We start from the raw sequence: 22,248 nt of genomic DNA, 5'->3' as shown, positions 1-22,248 counted from the left end.
GACATTTATTTAAAAAATTAAAATTTCCTTGGAAAGGTAATGCATGTACTTGAGTATTCAAACAATACAAAAGAGATTCTAATGAAAAGTCACCCATTTCCGGCCCCAGTGTACCCTTTCCAAGGCTGCCCCATGCTGGTCCTGTGTGTCCTCTCTGGGGTGCCTGGGCCTGTGCTGCCTAGTAGAGGAGCCGCCAGCCAGATGTGGCAGTTAACTGTTGGAACTGTGACAAGTACAAATTGATATGTGTTCTCGGTACAAAATACACATCAGATTTCAGACTTAATGCAGAAAAGGGTATATATAATGTCTCAATACATCTTGGTTTGATTACATGTTGAAATGATACCATTTGCCTATATGAGGACAAATAAAATATATTATTCTTTTAAGTTTACCTTTGTTTTTCCAATGGCTATTAGAAAATTTAAAATTACATATATGGCTTGTGTTATGTTTCTGTTGGACAGCACTGGTCTATATGGTACCTTTGAAGTTTGTCTTTTTAAATAAAAAGAATTCTGTATTACGATAGTTATTTCACCGACATGACTGAGTCTGGTGTTCTTGTGCTCCTCAGTATTCAGATGAATTTGTTCAGTCGGCCTACCTGTCTCGTCGTCTTGCCTACTTTTGTGCCCGGCGTCTTGCCTTGCTGCTGAGCGATAGCAGTGGCCTCCTCACTGCCCACTCGCCCCACATGATGATAGGACCAAACAATGCGAGCATTGGGGCCCCCAGCCCCGGCCCCCCCGGCCCCGGCGTGAGCCCCGTGCAGCTGGCCTTCTCAGACTTTCTGTCCTGTGCACAGCACGGTCCCCTCATTTATGGACTTAGTTGTATGTTGCAGGTAAGTCCTTTGACCTTGTTACTTATGTTAGATTTCAGTGTAGGAGATAATTGTGGTGGGAATTGCAACAGCTTTCACATCTCAGCTCTAGTTTCTTCCTCAACCGCATAATTTATAGATTGAAATTTCATGTTTTTATTTCCCTATGTTAAATCACGTCAAAAGAAGATCAGTTGCTTTAGTTTAGCAGTCAGTTATTGTGCTTGTTCTTCATGAGGGCCATTCAGTAGTCAGTGAGTAAACCCCTTTAGGGAATCCGTGGAACAAGCCAGCTGTATCACTTCCCTGGAGGACCAGCTTCTTCATGCAGCTTCTTTAGCTTCCTCAGTTCACATCCTGAGTGGTTGCCTTTTCTCTCTTCCTTTAAATCCAATCAATCCATCCTGCTTTGCTCCATTGAGCATCGCTGCTGATGCCCTGTGGACCATCCCCAGCATGCTGGCCCCTGAGCTGATGCTGTTAGGAATGAGGTACAGCCCCGCACTAGAGGAGCTCCCAGCTTAGTGTTCAGGTCACACTTCTTGGGCTCTTAATGTGTCCAGCTGTTGGCTAAGGGGTTTTGGGACAGGCCTGGCCTTGGAGACACAGTCTCTGCTCTGGTAGAGTTTGCTGCCTTGTCAGGAAGACAGGCTGACAGGCAGTTTCTGAGACTCCGACAAGGGCTGAGAGAGGGATGCACAGTGAGTTAAGGGAGTTGAGAAGGATCATTTCTGATCCCACCTAGAATTCAGGGGAGCTTCCTGAGGACATAGTCCTGACTGGCGCTTACAATACGAGTTAAAAAAGGTGGTAGAGTGTTCCTGGCAGAGCTCACAAGAGGGGCAGAGGCTCAGAGGGTTGGCTGGCCCTCTTGTGTGCAGGTTGGTATTAATGGAACATGGAGTATAAAATCTGTTGGGGATCAGCACATAGAAGATCCTTGTGCACCTTATGATTGGGTATAGCTGGAGGATTTTGTGCATGGAAGTGACAGTGTGTGGTTAGTTAGATTGTTTTAGCAACAGTAGAGGGACAACTTATGGGAGTGAGGAAGTAGGGGGAGAGAGAGACAAGGTAAAGAAGTAAGTTTGGAAGAGTCTAGGTAAGTTCAATTTTGGACTGATTTATCCCTTAGGATCTCCAAGTGGGTATTTTCAAGAGGTTGTTACCTGTCCGATTCTGTCTCCTGAGCCAAGATGACCGGCCACATGTGGATTTGAATCATTCATGTGGATTTGAATCATTCAAGGCCTTTGGCTGGGAGGGGCGAGGTTACCTAAAGAATTAGTGGTGGGAGAGGCCAGGTGGACCAAGGGGCATGAGTGGTTAAGAGATGGCAGAGAGGATTTCACAGAGATGACCCAGAAAGTTGGGTCAAACTGGAGAGAGAGTGAGAGAGAATTTATTGTAGAAACAAAGATGAGGAGAAGAAGAATACTGAGCATGTTCTATGTTCTAGGCACTGTTCTAAGTTGTATCATATATTAAGCCATCTAGTTCTCAGAACCACCCTATCTGATAGTAACCTCTGTTATTTTTGTAACACTAATGATGAAAAGGTAGTATAGGTCACACCTGAGGTCTGCAGCAAAGCTGGAATTCAGACCAAAATTCTGGATCTAGAGTCCACATTCTTGACAATCACGTTAAATGTCTTCTCTAGGTACTGCAGAAAGTTTCGAAATGGAGTTAGTAGTGGTAGTGGCAGTGCCCAGTGGATTGGGGAGGTCTGGTAAGAAGGTGGCTGAACTTGTCTTCGACAATATGGTGGTGTCTTTGATGATCAGTCAGATTTTGGGTGAGAAGCCAGGTTAAGGCAGGTTGACAGGTGATGCAGAATGAGGTGAAATAATGCTCCTCTTAGTCTGAGAACTGTGTCTATGAAGGCAAGAGATAGAAATTGCAGCTGTGTGAATGAGATTTTTTTTAAAAAATTATTTTTGACGGGCGTATTTCTAAGCTAAGGGTAGACTAGTAGAGGTGAGTCTGGGAATAGTATTTGATAGATCATTGTCTTGGATATGGGATGCTTTGGAATAAGAATGCAAGGGAAAGGCTCTGCCATGGACAGGGGGTGAGAGCCCCATGGTGTCACAGACAAGATGAAGTGGGGAGGGATAGATGCCAGGGGAGACGTGCACTGGAGGGTTCAGAGACTTTACGGTCCTCCTGTTTGCCATCTGATTTTCACAGACATGTCTCCATACCTCCAAAGGTAGTACTTTTATTTTTCTATTCACTTTTTAGAAAAAGGAAATGTTGTATTCATTCTCTCAGCTCTTTTTGTTTGCTGTTGAGTGGCATGATAGCAGAATGGTTAAGACATATACTTTATTTTTTAGTTTTTTAAATATATATTTTATTGTTTTTTTTACAGAGAGGAAGGGAGAGAGGTAGATAGTTAGAAACATCGATGAGAGAGAAACATCGATCAGCTGCCTCCTGCACACTCCTTACTGGGTATGTGCCCACAACCAAGGTACATGCCCTTGACTGGAATTGAACCTGGGACCCTGGCATCCACAGGCTGATGCTCTATCCACTGAGCCAAACCGGTTAGGGCAAGAAATATACTTTAAAATCATTCAGACAGCCCTAACTGGTTTGGCTCAGTGGATAGAGCGTCGGCCTGCGGACTCAAGGGTCCGAGGTTCGATTCCGGTCAAGGGCATGTGCCTCGGTTGCGGGCACATCCCCAGTGGGGAGTGTGCAAGAGGCAGCTGGTCGATGTTTCTCCCTCATCGATTTTTTTAACTCTCTATCCCAGTCCCTTTCTCTCTGTAAAAAATCAATAAAATATATTTAAAAAAAAATAAATAAAATCATTCAGACAGACCTGACTTGGGCTCTGCTCTGCCAGTTGGTAACTTGCACCTTGAGGCTCTGTTTCCCAAGTGTGAATGGGGGATGATGACAGTTCTTCTTCTTCTTCTTCTTCTTCTTTTTTTTTTTTTTTTAAAAAAAATCTTTATTGTTTAAAGTATTACCTATAGTACTACATATGTCTCCTTTTTCCCCCATTGGCCACCCCCACCTCCTCAGCACATGCCCTCACCCCCCTAGTGTCTGTGTCCATTGGTTATGCTTATATGCATGCATACAAGTCCTTTGGTTGATCCCTTACCCCCTACCTCCACCTTCCCCTGCCTTCCCTCTGAAGATTGATGGACTGTTTAATGCTTTACTTATTACCAGATGGGGTTAAGGTTATGAGGACAGAAAGCTTCCAGGGTAGTGTTCAGCACAAAGTACGTGTTCAATTAAATGTGAGCTGTACTATTTACTTTGCATTTTAGAGGCAGCAGGATCAACATAGCAGTGCCAGGCACGTGTGCTGGACTCAGTTTGGGGCTGTTACTAATCTCTGTCTCACGTTCCTCTTTCACACAGTTGGGGAATGGGGTTGCTGTGACGTAGAAGTAAGGTGGTCATAGAAAGTACTTCGGGCAAGCTGGTTGAGTAAGACAGTCTGTAAGGGGCTCAGCCAGGGTGGACGAGCTACAACTGAGGGCCAGGTGCAGCCTGTGAGCTATAATCGTTTCATGTTTCCAATGCGTTATTAAAACAAAAAAAGAAGAATATGAGAGAGAAACTATAGATGTTCCAAAAAGCTCAAAACATTTACTATCTGGCTTTTTATAGAAAAAATTTGCCAACCATGATGATTATTTTTATGTTTCCTAGGTTTCCTGTACTAAGTTTTCTGTACTAGGTAATTTCGTAATACTATACTTCCTCCCTTTCAAAGGGGTAATTTTGTCTTAGTTTTGTCTTATCACTTGAAAAGATGAGAATGGGATAAGATATTTTAATCTTACTGGTAAGAAACTGTAATAGTCATGATAAGGTGTCATTTTACTGTGAAGCTGTTGTTATACCTTTTCTTTCTCTTTATCTGGATTTTCCCGTTTTCTCTCCAGACTGTCACTCTCTGTTGCCCAAGTGCCTTAGTGTGGAATTATTCCACAAACGACAGTAAGAGCGTGAACCCAGGCTCACCCCTGGATCTGCTGCAGGTGGCACCCTCCAGCCTCCCCATGCCGGGCGGGAACACGGCCTTCAATCAGCAGGTAGACTTTCTGTTGCAGTACTTTGATGGGGGTTCTCATTCTTGAGAGTCGTCAGGGCATAGAGGGCCAGGTGGGTTTTAACATCTCACATGCTTGGGTGGCATTCCCAGCTCTGCCCCTCTCTCTGGGTGGCCTTGGGGGGAAGCATGTTGTTCCCTTTCTTCTTACCCTTTGCCAGGCAGTTCTTGCAGAGAGTTCTGCCACCCAGACGATAATTATAGTGGTGTTCCACAACTCTCAAAGTAGTGGTCTGTGATATTTAGTAATTATTATGTTTTTATTAGTGCTGGGTTATTTGATTCAAAGACTTAAGAAACTTGAACCAAAGAATGGTGACTAATATTTAAAAAAATGTCTCTGTTTTTTCAGAGCAGTCTTATTAAGTTAATAAGCATGACTGGTTGCTTTCATATGTACAAGAATGGCTTATAGATGGTATTTAGAACTTTCACTTTCTATGTGATGTCCAAAGTGGCATAGAATCACCACTTGTAAATTTTAAAATGCACTCTTGGGGAAACAGGCTGAACTTCCTACAATGCAGTGAATACTGTATATAGTTCACCATAGGATTCTCTGCTCACGTGGAAAATCATGACATGATTTAAACAACCACTGTGGCTCTCCAAGCACAAGTTAATTGGAAGTGCTTATTTTTTCAGGTTCGGGCAAGGATTTATGAGGTAGAACAGCAGATAAAACAGAGAGGCCGTGCAGTGGAAGTTCGGTGGTCTTTTGACAAGTGCCAAGAGTCAACAGCAGGTACCGAACACAACGGAGGAGTGCCTTTGAACATGGGATTTCATCTGCCGTGCTTCTGATTCTCATCAACCTGTCCACATATTAGATAAGGATGCTCTCTGCTCTCTGATGGAGCCACCTAGTGAATTCTGAAGAAGTTCTTCTTTTTTTAAAATATATTTTATAGATTTTTGATTTTTTACAGAGAGGAGGGGAGGGGGATAGAGAAACATTGATGAGAGAGAAACATCAATCAGCTGCCTCCTCACACGCCCTACTGAGGATGTGCCCGCAACCAAGATACATCCCCTTGACCGGAATCGAACCTGGCACCCTCCAGTCCGCAGGCCGACGCTCTATCCACTGAGCCAAACCAGTCAGGGCATGAGGAAGTTCTTTAGTTTATGCCCTTCAGACCCTGGCTGTCTAGCTTGCCAGGTTTGGTTTTGTTGGCAACTCTTCTATCCTGGGAATGATTTTTTAAAATCTCTTTAGCACCCATAACAATGAGTTTTGTACTGTGCTATTTGGCCTCATTTAGCCTCTTTAACTGCTTGCTTACTTTCCATTTCTAGGGGTCACCATTAGCCGGGTTTTGCACACATTGGAAGTGTTGGATCGACACTGTTTTGACCGAACTGATTCTAGCAATTCATTGGAGACGCTTTATCATAAGATTTTCTGGGCGCACCAAAATAAAGATAACCAAGAGGTAGTTATTTTTTTCTTCTTTTCTCATTTTATTAGCATATTTTCTTCTTTTTCATTCTACAAATTTTGCCAAAGCCTTCACAATAAAGTGTAATACCTTGTGAAGAGGTCTTCACCCTGAAATCATTCTATTGTATGACTAAAAATTTCCACCATTATAAAAATGTCCATTGGGCTGGTCTACTAGGTATATCGGTTGGAAAGCTTTTTCTTCATCCTTTTATTGTCATTTCTCATCATTATCATTTTAGAAGAATATCCTTCATCTAGTGATTGGATTTTATGCAGTGGTTTGGCTTTAATGCAGTGGAAGTAATAGATTTAGCATATCAGAAAGCAGCGAATTCATACCTGTGGTTATGGTCTTTGAAAAATCTGTAGACAGTATATTATACAGCATTCTCCAGAAAAACAGAACCAATAGGGGAAAATGTAAATATAAATATATATGTGTGTGTGTGTGTGTATATATATATATATATATATATATATATATATATATATATATATATATGTATGTATATATACACACACATATATATATATTAAGAGAGAGAATATTTACAGTCATTTGCCACATAATGATATTTCAGTCAATGACAGATTGCATATATGACAATGGTCCCATAAGATTATAATGGAGCTGAAAAATTCTTATTGCCTACTGATGCTGTCGCCATCATAATGTTGTAGTACAGGATGTTGCTCATGTGTTTGTGGTGATGCTGGCATAAACAGACCTACTGTGCTACCTGTCATATAAAAGTATCGCACAAAAGTATAGAATATAATACTTGATAATGATAATAAAATGACTGTGTTACTGGTTTGTGTATTTTCTGTACTTTTAATTGACATTTTAGAGTGTACTCTTTCTACTTCTAAAAAAAAAGTTTGGTATAAAACAGTATGCTGTATTAAGCCAGCAGCAGCCAGCCTCATACACCTCGTGTTTACAAAAGTTTGGTATAAAACAGTATGCTGTATTAAGCCAGCAGCAGCCAGCCTCATACACCTCGTGTTTACCATGTTTGATTACATCATTTTCTCATGTGCTCAACTTAATCTCATGTTGTTTTGTATGGTAACATATACTGTACAGGCTCATAGCCTAGGTGTGTAGTAAGTTAAACCATCTAGGTTTGTGTAGTGCACTCTGATGTTCGTACGACAAAATTGCCTATTGATGCATTTCTCAGAATGTACCCTAGTTGTTAAGTGGTGTATGGCTGTATTTTAAGGAATTGGCTCACATGATTATGGGGGCTGGCAAATCTGAAATGTGCAGGGCAGGCCAGCAGGTTGGGGATTCAGGGAAATGCTGATGTTGCAGCTTGAATCTGAAGGCAGCCTGGAGGCAGAATTCTTTCTTCCTTGGGGTCCTGTATTTTCTCTTAAGGCCTTTAACTGATTGAATAAGGCCCACCCATGTTATAGAAGATAATCTGCTTTACTAAGTCTATGGATTTAAACGTTATTCATATTTTTAAAAAAGTCTTCATCTAAATTGGAGTTTGACTCCAAGACATAGATAGCCTAGCCAAGCTGACACATAAAATTAACCATCACACAGACAGTTGTTATCATATGCTTCCTAGTAATAGATTGTTTCATTACTGAACTTATCTATGAACATCAGATTTTCAGGTGTTTTTTTTTTCCCCTTCTTATTTTGTGGAGAAATAAAAAGCTTGTGTTCTTTTTACAATGGTAAGTGCCTGTGGTATGTCCAAGTCGTGCTAGGTACCAGGAATGCAGAGGTAAGTTTTAAGACATGGTACCTACCTTCAATGAATACCTTAGTTAACTGATTATAAATACCTTTGGTTTTCATAGTAGTCTTTGGGAATTTCATATATGGAAAGAAGAGAAAACAAAAAGAACCACCACAAATCTTTCACTGTTCTACCTCCACATGAACTTGATGTGAATCTTTTCCATATTACTTCTGTTTTGGAATATATGTGGGTCATCACTCTGCTTCTCGAAGATAAGGTTCATGCCAACTAGGGTATCCAGATGCTGTGAGTGAGGCACACAGACCCAGTATAATTTCTAACTTGAGCCTAAGTGGAAATGCTTCAGTCCTTCTGGAGAGCATACTGATGATAAAAGTCTACATAGTTCTCTGCTCACTGACATAGGACAGAGTGATACTGGGTTCTTCTGGGGTGGACACCTTGAAATCTTTTTTTTTTTTTGGAATAAAGACTTTCTTAGATAAAAGGCTTCAAGAGTGCTAAGATTTGTAATATGTAGACGTGAGCTATCTGGAAGGAAAGTAGGGCTACCTGAGATTCAAGGTGTGCTTTTGGATTGCTAACCTGCTTGCGCTAAATGTTGAGTAAAGACTATATTGTTCCCAAGTGAGTTTTACCTAGTCCACCCAAACCGCTTTAGTTTTATGGTTAGCCTGACTACGACGTATCTTTTTAGTTCATGAAATGACCAACTTCAGAATTCCTATGCCTCATTCATGCACAGACTTAAGTTACAGGACTCTTAAAGAGAAAAATCATGAGTGTCTGAATGTTTTTGAATAAAATTATATTATCAGATTCTCTCTCAAGCACAGTTATCTCCAATGTGGGTGCCTGAGGTGGGCCATTGGGTGCAAGAGAAAGTGATTAGAATTTCTATTTAGATTACATTTTAAAACAACCAGTTCTGTTTTGTCTAGGTTTTATAATAAACATAATTGTTATGCTGATATTAGTATAGAAACCAATAAATATGTGTTGAGTGAGAGTGTTCGCTAAAAAAATACTGAGCTGGAAAGGTATGTAAGAAATGTTTGGCGATCTCTGCTGTAAGCATTCTCAAGTGAGGGACTTCGCCCAGAATTTGAGAAGTGCGTCCCACTAGAGGGCGATGTGTGCTCAGGGCAGAGAGTCCTGGATACTCTAGTCACAAACACACTTCATTGGAAGGAACGTTAGTGTTGCCCATTTAGGAGTAATTATATTGCATGTTGACTCAACACCAGAAAGATCTGATCTGAGTGAGTGGTTGCTTTGTGATTACTATGCTGTTTAATGAATAAGACAAAAAACTACATTTTAACCTGTAAGTCAAACTGGTCATCTTTTCTTAATAATTGGTCAGAAAGAATAACTGGATGGAGCCTTCTGAAACACTTAACATGAAATTATTTTTTTACAATATGACTTTGGCATCTACTTGTGTGCGTGTGCGTGTGTGTGTGAACATATGTATGTGTACTAGTATGTATGTGAATGGCAATGTTGCATCTCTGTTTACTCACCACAGGGTTTGCTGTTTTCTTGACTTCTGAGTCACATTATATGTTTCTGGAATCCATGTATGAACCATGCAGCTGTATTGACTGCTCAGCTCTGTGACCTCGAACAAGTTACTGGTGGGCTCCGCGCCTTAGTGCTCTTACTTGTTAATCAGCATAGAGCACTTGGCCCACTTGTCTCTAAGGAGACAGAGTACTTTCAGAATTATTAAGCACTATGTAAATGTGTTTTAAATTGTTATTATTAGTAATAATCATTATTAGGATTATATTAGAAGAACCAATATAATGTTATGTTGGAAGTTACAATTCTCTGATAAGGAGGAGTTGTATAAAGTGGTATAGTTGGTATTCAGAAACACATCTCACTTCTTCAAAACGAACTTCCCCTTTTTGATTTTATAATTTGTTAAGGCTTAGACAACGTGATAGATAATAGGATATGCGGCAGCCTCTGCAGTTGCAGTGAGTCTGAGGTTTGCTTTTGCTGAAGTCATGTGTAAGGTCATGAACTGCATAGTCTCCTCACATCTGTTTGGGAAACTTGAGCTCCATTCTCCTCGATTCCCTTTTCTCTGAAACTGCTAAGGGGAAATGCTATTCTCTCTATTCTTGTGTGGGATGGGGAGAACAGCTGTCCAGATGTGATGAGGGGCAGAGGGCCAGGTTTGTTGTGTAATGTCTTGGAGTTTGGTGAAAGCCCATTGAAAACAGTTATGTACGAGATGGGATTCGAGGCCTTGGCCCTGCCCTGTGGTTGGAGTGTGGTCACAGGGAGTAGCAGCTGACATTGTGCCAGGCCTGTGCTTGGGGTGTGCCAGGCCTATAATATGCTTTCACTCAACTCACATAAAATGCATTGTTCCTTTACCCTCCTTCCTTCTCCACTCTCTCCCCAATCCTCAGCTACTGCTTCTGTATCAGGGTTTGGGTACTAGTGTAAGAGCATGAAAGTGCAAATCTCAAAACACCCTCAGTGTTAGTTTTTTTAGATCTGTTCCACTTGATTTTCCGTTCAGTGGAGAGTAAGGTGTGAAAATGGCAATTCCTAGGGCAGGGTTGGGCCACACAGGGGCCAGACAGGTGCAGTGCACTGGTGGTGGGCTACTGTGCACAGGGTGGGCTGAGGTGACTGGGAAATGGGCATGCCTTTTAGGAAAGGGGTGGCCTCTCAGATTCTACTTGGGGTGGCGGACCCACTGTTGCTGATCATCATCATTTCAAGAGAACTGGGATATCAAGATGTGTATGTAACCTTTCTAAGTCTTACAGCACTCTCCAGGCAGTCCGCAGGTCTGCTGGTCGTGTTTGCTTGGATGCCTGTCACTTTCCAACTCCTGGTACGTGTTTCATACAACTTTTACTCATTTGCCTACTTAGTGTTTTAGAACCATTCCTACTCTTGGTGGTAGAGACAGAGAAGCCGGCATCCCTGTGAGGGAGTTACTGTGTGGGGGTGAGGACCTCCGCTTCCTGATGCTGACGGAGCCCATCACTTGTGAACTCACCTGAGCAGTAGGATGAGGGGTGTCCCCTCATCCCTCCAGAGCCATGCACCACTTCTTCCCTCTTGGCTTCTCTCCTTGTTTTTGTGGGTGTGAGGGGCTAAGAAGCTACCTCTTTCTCACTTCTCTCTCTGGTGCCTGGGAAGCAGGCTTTCTCTTCCTGCTGGAAGGCTGGACCAGCTGCTCTGGGCAGAGCTGCTCAGACAGCAGCAGCTTGCATTTCCCCTTTCCCTGCGGGTCCACAACCCCAGCACGCCCAGACTCTGGAAACCTGTGCATTTGCTGTTTGTGTGGTTTGGTGCTTGGAGTATTCACAAAGCATTCTCTGAACAGCTGAGAGGCGCTTATGCTGATGATCTGAGTAGTGTGCTGAGGTCCAGAGCACGTGCCTGACTCCCTGTGGTTCAGGCCCCGGTCGGGCCAGGTCTCTGCAGTGTGGCTGATGCACCACCTGAAGCCTCGCATCTATGATGGCCGGGCTTGTCCTGTGTGTCTTCCTGCGAGCCTGTAGTTCCTAGGCCAGGGTCTGTTCCTTCTGCTCACCAGCATTTCACCAGCCGCTAGCACCATGCCTGGGGCCCTCAAGTCCTGAGGAGGTACTTAGGAAATTTGGTTTTAGGGTTGCTAAAAATGCTGCTGGGATAATGAACTGGAAGGGAGACCCCTGTATTAGTTTTGGCTTGGTATCAAGTTGCCAGTGGTTCCTGTTCAGATGTGTAGGAGAGTGGCAGGTGGATGGGGGAATGTGGCTGAGAGGGGAGCGCTCAGCTGTAAAATCAGCAGGTTAGTGTGTTCCTTTGGGGGCATTAGGGACAGTTCACCTACTCACGATGAGTGTCAGTTTCTTCATTTGTAAAAGGGCGGATAAAACACGTCGATATTTATAGGGCTTAGGCGGAAACCCATTGGTGGGAGAACAGGAATTGGGATAATAATGGTTGCAGAGTGGCACTCTGAAATAGTACATTCTATTCTTTGAACCTCTCTAAAAAATCATTTTATTTTAATTGTCTAAAGCTGAGCAAACAAGTATCAGATGTAAATTTAGAAAAAGGAGGGAAAAACTTTAATAATAGCCCTAAACAGTTCCCACATGTTAATATTGGCACTTTTTTTCCCTTCATGCATAATCTGTAACTGATTTTTAAAAGTTTGTTTGAGATTTTTAACATAGTAAATAATACTTTAGAAGACAGTCTAAATCCTCAAGTTGAGTAGTCTGGCCTTTGTAGTAGAACACAGACAAGGCCACCTTAGACCTAGATTAGAAGCCTGGCTGTGTCGCCAGGTAGGTGGGCAGCCTCGGACCAGTTATTTCCTCCCTCAGCATCATTCTCTTTGTCCAGAGGCCTTCCTAATAAAATCCACATCATCTGGCAGCTTATGATAAACAGTAAATGCTGAGTGTTATGTTTTGGGCTGGGCAGCCTAGCACCATCGTTTAGAAATTGATAGTCCCCTTGTTCTCATCTGTATGTTTTCTTTATTATTTATAAAAAGCAAGCAGCATAGTTTATTAAACCATACAGTGATGACTTTTGGGATTTAAGTCTAATGTTTAATTATTTTCAGAATTAGCCCTTTTCAATGACTTCCAGAGATTACTTTGTGATTATAATTTATCTCGTGTATGACTTTGGTTATCATGCAGTTATATATTTCTCAAAACAATTTTCTTCATATGTATTATTTAAATGTTGATTTAATGGAGGGATAGCACATTTATTTTTTGGCACATTGCAAATTAATGACAATTAGTTGATATAAATGCTTAGAGGAAGGTCTTTACTTTTGTTTTCTTACCTACCTCTCTTCTTCTCAGAACTCAGAACTGTACTATTTTTAACTGCTGCTTTGGAATAAAAAGGAAGTATTTTTTGCTTCCATGATGTATGTTTTGTTTCAAGACCTAAAGGCTATCAACATTGATTCTGAGGATGTGAGACTAGGAGAACATGCCCTTTTCCTCATCAGAAATCAGCCATTCCAAGTATCTTTTTGGAAGGGATATATGACAGAAAACATTTGTGTGTGTGTGTGTGTGTGTGTGTGTGTGTGTGTGTGTATATGTATATATATATATATATATATATATATATATAAAGATTTTTTAATAATGAGTTCCGTTTATATTTAAATTATAAATCTTATGAGCTTATGGTTAACAATCTTAGGCTAATTACTTTATAAGATGATTCTGCTAGAAAACTGTTTGTGACCATATCCAACAGGCTTATGTTCTATTAGCAGCTCAGACCAATTTTAACTTGTGCAGCTCTTGAAATTCACCCAGGTCTCCATCATGTACTTCAGGCTGCAAGCCATGTGACTTCCTAATATCACTACTCTACGTATAACTATTCCATATTATTTATTGGTGCTGTTATATGAATAATGTTCTTATCCTGATGTGACCATTTTGTTTAATGTTGACTAGGAGTGATTAATTATATTTATAAACATGTCCTTTTAGTTTTAGATTAAAGAGCTTTATTCAGTATCTGATCTCAGTCAAGTTTGCTGTGGCTTAAGCAATGAGTCATTGGTCTTTCCTGTTCCCTTTTATGGCATTGTTTTATAATGTAGGTAGTATATTTAAATTCCATATTTTAAAATAGTAAACAGTTTCACCAAGTATCTCCAATTTCTAAAGGAAGTTTGCCTCATATGTAATTGCCTTTGTTTTTTAAATAATACAAGACCTGTGGTTAGTGTATAGACACCATTAGGTTATTGAGTAAGAGTTGAATTATACTTAATTTATCAGGTTTGTGTCACCTTCCCCCAGGAACGAAAAATGTGACAAATCTCCCTTATGATAAGGCTTTCTCCACATTTGCAATATATTTACTATAGATGTAGCACCCCCATGATGATTATTTGCAACAGAATGAATAATTTCAGTATTTACCATTATGGTATGTCCCAAGATCATGAGGCCAGATGAACAATGCTGTTACTTAAGGGACCTTAATGATTTTTCAATTTTGTGTTCATTCATCCCCTCTTGTTCCCATTATAGAAGTTATTTCTGCTTGTGATTGTTATACACATAGTATATGTCTACATTCTGTATATCAAGAAGTCCCTTTCAGCCCTGGCCAGTTTTGCTCAGTGGTTTAGAGTGTCGACCCATGGACCAAAGGGTCATGGGATCAATTCCCAGTCAAGGACATGTACGTGGGTTGCAGGTTCAATCCCTGGCCCCAGTTGGGGCTCATACAGGGGTCATCCAATTGATGTGTCTCTTTCACATTGATGTTTCTCTCTCCCTCCCTCCTTCCCTCCCTTCCTTCCTTCCTTTTTCCCTCCCTCCTTCCCTCAGTTTTCCTTCCACTCTCTCTAGAAATCAATGGGAAAGATATCTTCAGGTGAGGATTAACAAAACAAACAAACAAACAAACAAACAAACAAACAAACAAAAAAAGTCCCTTTCAGCCTACGACCTGGAACTCTGTCCTTCTCTCCTACCAAGAATGGGGCTGCCAGAGCCCTGCTCAGGTAGCTTGGGTTTGATTCAGGTCTGTGACCCAGCAGCTTTGAGATATTTAACATTTTCAACCCAGAGGCCTAACTTTGCTCCACAGTCATGATAGCATGAAAGCATTAGAGCAGGAAACACCGTGGAACAAATACTCATTATTTTTGTGAGCAGTAACAGTGGTTCATTTTGGCCCGTATACTTTGGATATTTTCCTAGGCATTTATGTATATTGATATGAGCACTTTAGACTCTAACAGGATTTTTTTCTGCGTAATATTGTCCATCACATCTTGCCTGTTTATTTTGTTCTGTCTATGGTGCTCAATTCTTTTATTCTAATAAAGTTATCCAGTTGCTGGTAGTAATGTTGACTTATCCTTTCAAGTATTTATTCCTTTTCTTCTTGTTGACTAAATCTTTAGAATGATGCTAACTAATAGTATTGGGGCCACCATCCTTGATTCATTAAATTAGGAATGGAGCCAGGCCAGTGTGGCACAGTGGTTGAGCATTGACTCACAAACCAAGAGGTCACCAGCTCGATTCCTGGTCAGGTCACATACCCAGGCTGTGGGCTCGATCCCAAGTGGGTGGCGCACAAGAGGCATCCAAACAATGTTTCTCTCTCATCATTGATGTTTCTATCTCTCCCTATCCCTTCCTCTTTCAGAAATAAATAAAAATATATTTTTAAAATTAGGAATGGAAATGCTTCTAGTGTTTTACACTTAATCAGCTATTGGATTACATTAGATATTTTTCCATATTAAGTAAGTTCATCTGTGTGTTGGGGGAACAGGGACAAGATATTAGACCCCCCCACCTCCAACCCACCCCAATCATCCTCGTGTTTTCCTTCAGTTACATGTATTACAGTACATTGCTTTTATATTTTTTGATTAAAAAATATCTATTGAACCTAACATGTGCCAGGCACTGTGATAGATGCTGAAACTATAACCACGAAGAAGGCACATCCTGCCTTATATGAGTATCTCTAGTCTAACATGTGTTAGAGGCGGAATGAAGTCTTTGGTAACTTACTCATGTGGCTTCATTTCTGTAATGTCAATTTGATTGGAAATGTGGCTGGTCTCTTGAGAGGTAGGAGTCAGGGCTGGAACCCTGGTGGCAGTGACTGGTTGGAGTGGGGTCTGTGTGGCCCACCTGGGAGACTTCCATGTCACCATGGTGCTTCTTGTATTTCCAGTGACCTTGCTTCACCCACGATGGGAGCAGCAGAGAGTATGGACTTTGTAACTAGGTCTTCTAGCTTTTCCACTTTTGATCTCCATGCCCTTGGCCATTTTAACCTCTGAACCTCCATTTTTCTATCTTTAAAATGGGAATAGCAACACCTACTTCAAAGTTTGTTGTTGAGATTAGAGGTGATGTAAGTAAAACACCCAGTACCTGCTCAATAAATGTTTTAGATTCTTCCTACTGCTACTACTTGTTGGAAATTTATAGCTGTTAATGTTATTGCCATGATTACATGTTTTTAATTTATGCTGGGCCAGAACTCGGCTTCTTGACCGCCTTGTTGGATGCTTTTTCTCTGACCTTAACTCTGTGCCTTGACTCAGTTTCTCTCTGTGTGTCTGTCTCGCCCTCTCTTTCTTGTTCTGTATGCCCTATTTGCCTGTGTGCAGTTACAAGCTAGAGTGCCTGCTGTGGGTTGTTCGGCAATGTTTTACTGTTATAAAGCCCCTGAATATTTATTGCTCTTTTGTAGTGTTCAGTTGCAAGTTCTTTCTTCAGTAGTTCTCAGAAGTGTGTCTCCTCTTCCTAAAGGACATTTGAGGCCAGTAGCTGGAGATCTTATAGTCAGTCATGAGCTATGTTTTGAAAGATGCATGTTAATTACATGGAAGTAAATATTACAGAACAAGGAAACAGAATACTCTGAGGCTGTAAGCTGCAAGGTGGAAGGCAGAAAAGCCCAGAGCAGCATGGGCCTCACACAAGTCTGTTGTGTACCCTGGGGGGAGTGGGCGGAGTCGGGGGGGGGCAGTAAGGGTCAAAATTACCTTCCCAGATTCTTTTGACAAACAGTGTTGCTCTGCTTACCTAGTTCATTTCCCAAGAGTTAGGTTGTGGCAAGAGATCCATTAATTAGATGATTGATTAGTTGGACAAATTATTGAATATCTTTATGTCATGTCTTGCTTTCTTAATCTGTAAAATGGGACACTAATAATTAGCTCATAGAGAGTGAAGATTAAAATAAATAATTCCTGGAACACACTTATTGCAATCTCTGTAAATTGAGTAAGCACTTAAAATAAATATTACCTCTATTACTGCCATCTTCAAATTTGCTAAGATACCTTTCTTAGTGACTTTGAAAGTGATTTAGTCCATACTATGTTATTTTATTAGAAGTGAATGCATAGATTTACATTTAAGTCCAAGCACTTTCCATTTTTAATTTTTGTTGGGTCTGCTTTGGTCAGTTATTGGTGCTGAGACATTAAAATAAGCAATAAATATTCCAAAAAGTCAATTAGACAGAATAGATGTTTGCCAGAATATAAACGATTTCATTGGTCAGGGCTCATTGGTCAGGGCTCAACACCTAAAATATTTCACGAGGTTGAGCACAGAGCCGTGAGCCGCATGAGTACCTGGCACAGAGTGATTTTTTCCCCGGTGTTCTGAGAATCTCCTAAAGTCTTCACTGCCTGTCAAAACCCCGGATCCAGAATGTAACAGTAAAGCTGAGAGGATGGGATACTACATACAACTGGTAACCCCTCCTTGAGCCACCTGAGGGTGGGAGGAGGAGCAGTACCCCCAGAAGGAGGGGTGCAGCTCCTAGGAGAAGGAAAGGATGGTGAGCAGATAAAACAGGCCTTGTCTCAGGGCTGAGGACTCCCCTTCTTGGAGAGGACCTGAGATTTAATGCTGATCCTGCACCTTTAACCTCCCTTTTCTGTGTTTAACTGCAAGCCTCTCCCATCTACCTGTCTTATTTATGTATCTTTAATTAGATAATGAAAAGTCACCATTTTCATGCAGAAAATAGAAATAAAAACAAATGATCCCACAAAATTTCTCATGCTTCCATTGCTGAAGATACATTCTTTCTCCCCTGAGCTGACCATGGGCCTTTTTTTTCCTGTAAGATCGGTCTACTTTAAATTGTTGTGATCCATTATGTGCTTCTTACAAACATCAGAAGGAGTCTTTATCAGGCTTCACTGAGGCCTGGGGCACTCATGTCTTTTTACTTAAGGTAACTTCTTTGGGCTATATTTTTAGAGGTTGAATTATTGGAGCAAATAATATAAACTTTTAAGACTATTGTTATGTAACAGAAATTACATCCGAAAGGGAAGTACCACTTTTTATTCCTACAAAATGATACATGAGAATATATCTATATCTAGTGCCTAGAAAAGGGCCTCGTCATAGTAGGTGCTCAATACATATTTATTTAATGAATTAGTAAGTAAATGCATGAGTGAGACTCTACCAATTTCATGGTACTCTTTGTAGTGTGTTTTCATAAACTATTTTCCAGATTTTAAATTTTGTACTGTTGCCTTTCTACATTTGCCATTTAACCAGCAGTCCTCAGATCCTGTAATTGCTTGAACCACAGCCATGTTTTCACTGTTTATGTTTGCTTAAAACTACTTAGAATTAATTTCCTATTGTTACTGTAACAAGTTATCTGAAATTTAGCGGCTTGAAACAACACAGGCTTGTTCTCCCATAGTTCTGGAGGGTATCATCTCACTGGGCTGCTTTCCTTCCAGGGGCTCTGGGACAACCGTTTCCTCGCATTTTCTAGCTCCTAGAGGCCACCTCACTCCCTAGCTTATGCTCCCTTACTCCCTTGTCAAAGCCAGCGGCAGAGCATCTTCAAACTCCTCCCTTGGTCTCACTCCTGCTTTTGTCATAGCTCTTTCTCTCACTCCCCCCCCCCCCATTCCTTTATAAGCACTCCGGAGATTACTTTGGGGCCACCCAAATAATGCATGATAATCCCTTCTTCTCAAGATCCTTAATCACAGTCCGAAAGTCCCTTTTTCCATTTACAGTAACATTCATAGGCCCTGGGATTAGGATGTGGACATCTTTGGGGATGAGGGCCATTGTTCTGCCTGCCACACACTTTGTTTGCTGTTGTTCATCTCTATTTTGAAATCTAATACTTTTAAGATATTTCTCAAAAGCTACCTTCTAAAAGAAACATCTAAGAATTCTCTTCAGTCGTCTCTCTGCTCCTGGTGAATATTGCTGTCTTTCTGAGATAAATGATGTGTTCTTCCTTATGCATCTAAATTATGTATATACATGTATATCTGTCCCACTAAATCTCCATCTTGTTGAAGGCAGGGACCTTCATGTTTAGTTCATATCCTGAACTACTAACTTACCTCAGATTTTTGCTTTGAACTTATTATGTGTTAAAAGTATTTATTAAATTTCACTTAAACAATTATTGGTGTAAAGAAAAGGAGCTTAATATTTTTAGAAATTTGTTGTTAGGAAGAAAATGAATTTCAACTTACATATTTGAAATCATGATGTCCTATTGACAGTGTAGGGGCCCTGTCCGGAGTGCGCCGGCTGTTCAAAGCCAGTCTGAGTGTGGGAATCCTAATCAGAGTGTTCAAGGCTAATTTGCTGTATGCAGGTGCAAAAGCAAGGACACAGCAATCTTACTTACCCACTGACGGCGCAGGCATGCCTTTCTGTAACCCAAATATTGGTGTCACTATTTGGAAAGAAGCCTCCTTTGTTTAAGTTAGTGTAAAGATGTGTTACTGACCATCCGAGGCTAGGCTGCTTTTATATAGGGGCGGCTGCTCTGTATGTGTTTGCTACTGTAGTAGTAAGGGCTACTGTGTGAGCAGTAGTTCCTATGTTTGCTGGACTGCTTTATGTGACAGCTTTGTTAGCTGCTGCCTTGTAAGGCTACTTTGAAGAATTGTTTTGTCTAATGGCTCCTTGTTAGCAATGGCTACATAGTCTGCAATAAAGCCTCTCTTATACACCTGTGGCGGCTCATAACTTCTTCATCTCATACCCAATGCCCATGAAGGTCCAGTCCCTGCCCGAGGGACTCGGACACAGCAGTTGGCATAGTCGGCAGGATGAAGGAGTGAGTACTTCCCAACAGACAGTTACTTGAATTAACTTGTAAGACAGCATCTGGCAGACAAAGGGAAGCTACCCTCTAATAATTTTCTAGCCGTTGATTGGTACAGAGCGGTGGAGAAGGTACAAGGCATTGGTATGTGGGGCACATGAGCCATGGGTGTCTGTATGCACATTGAACATATCTGATGGAGTGTACCCTGGAACTGGTGTTGAGAGTCAAATAAGCAAAATATTCTCCTTATTTTTTGATGATTAGTAGTTAATACATTTATAGCCATTTCTTTTTGTGTGTGGCTGTTTTCTTTCTGAGCTTTTTATTTCTTCTTTTTACACCAGTCCCTTTAGCATTTCTTGCATTGCTGGCTTGGTGGTGATAAACTCCCTTAGCCTTTTTTTGTCTGTGAAGCTTCTTGCTTCCCCTTCAATTCTGAATGATAGCCTTGCTGGATAGCGTATTCTTGGATTCAGTCCTTTGCTTTGCATCACTTTGTAAATTTCTGTCCATTCTTTTCTGGCCTGATGTGTTGCTGTTGAGAAGTCATTTGATAATCTAATGGGAGATCCCTTGTATGTAACTTTCCCTTTCTCTCTTGAAGCCTGTAAGATTCTCTCTTTGTCCTGAACATTTGCCATGGTAATTATGATGTGTCTTGGTGTGGGTCTTTTTGGGTTCACCTTGTTTGGGACTCTCTGGGCTTGTGTGACTTTTTTCTTCCCCACCTGAGGGAAGTTTTCTGATATTATTTCTTCAAATAGATTTTCTAATCCTTGTTCCTCTTTCTGTTGTTCTGGCACCCCTGTTATTCGTATGTTGTTTTGTTTCATGTTGTCCCAAAGCTCCCTAGACTCTCCTCCTGTCCTTTAATTTTTTTCTCCAATTGAAGTACAGTTTGGGTGTGTTTTGCTTCCTTGTCTTCTAATTCACTAATTCGGTCCTCCGCTTCTCCTAGTCTACTCTTGATACTTTCAATGGTGTTTTTATTGCAGCTATATGCTCTTCATTTCTTCTTGGGTCTTACATAAATTATTCATTTTTTCGTGTGGTAGTTAATACATTTAAAATGTAGACCGAAACTTTATAGTAAATAGGGGGCAAAAGGTTTGAATGAAATATTATCTTGATACAGAGGCAGAGCTGCCTCAAACAGATTGTCAAACTGCAGTGGGAAGGCCGGGGAGGGTTGGGGGGCAGGAGGTAGGGGGGTAAGAGATCAACTAAAGGACTTGTATGCATGCATATAAGCATAACCAATGGACATAAGACACTGGGGAATAGGGGAGGCTAGGGGACTGTCTAGGGCGGGGGGGATAAAATGGACACATATGTAATACCCTTTGTAATACTTTAAGCAATAAAAAAAATAAAAAAATAAAAAAAAAACATCTAAAAAAAATATTATCTTGAAAAGTAATGCTAAAATTATAAAACTTTATTTTATAACACCTTTAAATTATAAAGAACTAATGTAATGCCTTATTACCCAAGTTCATAACTATGTAATTACTAGGGGCCCAATGCATGAATTTGTGCACCTTGAAAGGAACTGTGGGTTGCGAGGCTGTGGTAGGCACAGGGGTGGGTCTCAGCCTATCCTCAGCGCCCTGCCTGGCCCCTCCCGCTGTGGTCCTTGGTCTCCTATCTGCTGGCAGTTTCACTCTTGCTGCCGCTGCTCCCATGTGCTTATGGTGCTGGCCCCACTCGCACCCACTGAAGGCATAGAGCAATTAGGGCCGGCACCGGCAGCGGGTACAAGCAGGGCCGGCACCGTTAGCGGGTGCGAGTGGCTGCTGCTGCTGCTCTGATTGCCCCTCAGGAGCAGGGAGAGGTGGAGAAGCCCTCAGGGGCGATCAGGGTCTGCAGCCGCTGCTTGCACCTGCTGATGGTACCAAGCAATTGGACCAGCGCCAGGCACCAGCAGCAGGTGCCAGCGGTGGCTCTGGTGCTGGCTGTGGGTGCGAGCGGGGCCATTGCCGGCAGTGGGTGTGAGAGGCGGCTGCTGGCACTGATCTCTCCTCAGGATCAGGGGGAGGTGGAGAAGCCCTGAGGGGCGATTGGGCCCAGCAGCCGCTGCTTGCACCCGCTGATGGCACCAAGCGATTGGGACTGGCGCCCGGCGCCAGCAGTGGGTGCGAGTGGTGGTTCTGGCGCCAGCAGCGGATGTGAGTGGGGCTGGCACCAGCAACAGGTGCAAGCGCTGGGCAGGACCGTGGTGTGAGGGAGCAAAGAATTTTCAGTAACCACCAGAAGCTCTCTCACCTGGTCCACCATCCTGCAGCCGCTGATGCCTGCTATGTTCCGCATACGCCCCCTGGTGGTCAGCGCACGTCATAGGAACTGGTTATTCGGTTGTTCCACCGTTCAGTCTATTTGCATATTAGCCTTTTATTATTAGAGGACTCATATTGTGTGCTTTCAAGTTGGTATAATATGACCTGGTATTCCAGTATGATCTTCTGAGAAGTTAGTGTAAGTTGTTGTAAAACCTCTGTTGTAATATCTTCTGTTTCTTTTAGTCGGCACATAACCTGCC

The 22,248-nt window shown here is 41.7% G+C and overlaps 1 protein-coding gene across 2 annotated transcripts in view; it reads left to right on the top strand.

Moving 5' to 3' along the window:
- MED12L (mediator complex subunit 12L) overlaps positions 1 to 22,248 on the top strand; it is a 394,672-nt gene that overhangs the window by 98,505 nt on the left and 273,919 nt on the right. For both annotated transcript variants that reach the window (XM_059688123.1, XM_059688122.1), the window contains 4 exons: positions 581 to 850; positions 4,750 to 4,899; positions 5,562 to 5,661; positions 6,216 to 6,352. In XM_059688123.1, the coding sequence (XP_059544106.1) occupies positions 581 to 850; positions 4,750 to 4,899; positions 5,562 to 5,661; positions 6,216 to 6,352 (657 nt within the window). The remainder of the gene's footprint in view (positions 1 to 580; positions 851 to 4,749; positions 4,900 to 5,561; positions 5,662 to 6,215; positions 6,353 to 22,248) is intronic.

This window comes from Myotis daubentonii, chromosome 3 (assembly GCF_963259705.1).
Source record: "Myotis daubentonii chromosome 3, mMyoDau2.1, whole genome shotgun sequence".
Taxonomy (NCBI): domain Eukaryota; kingdom Metazoa; phylum Chordata; class Mammalia; order Chiroptera; family Vespertilionidae; genus Myotis; species Myotis daubentonii.
The sequence above is the reverse complement of the archived record's forward strand: the minus strand, read 5'-3'. Positions and strand labels throughout refer to the sequence as shown.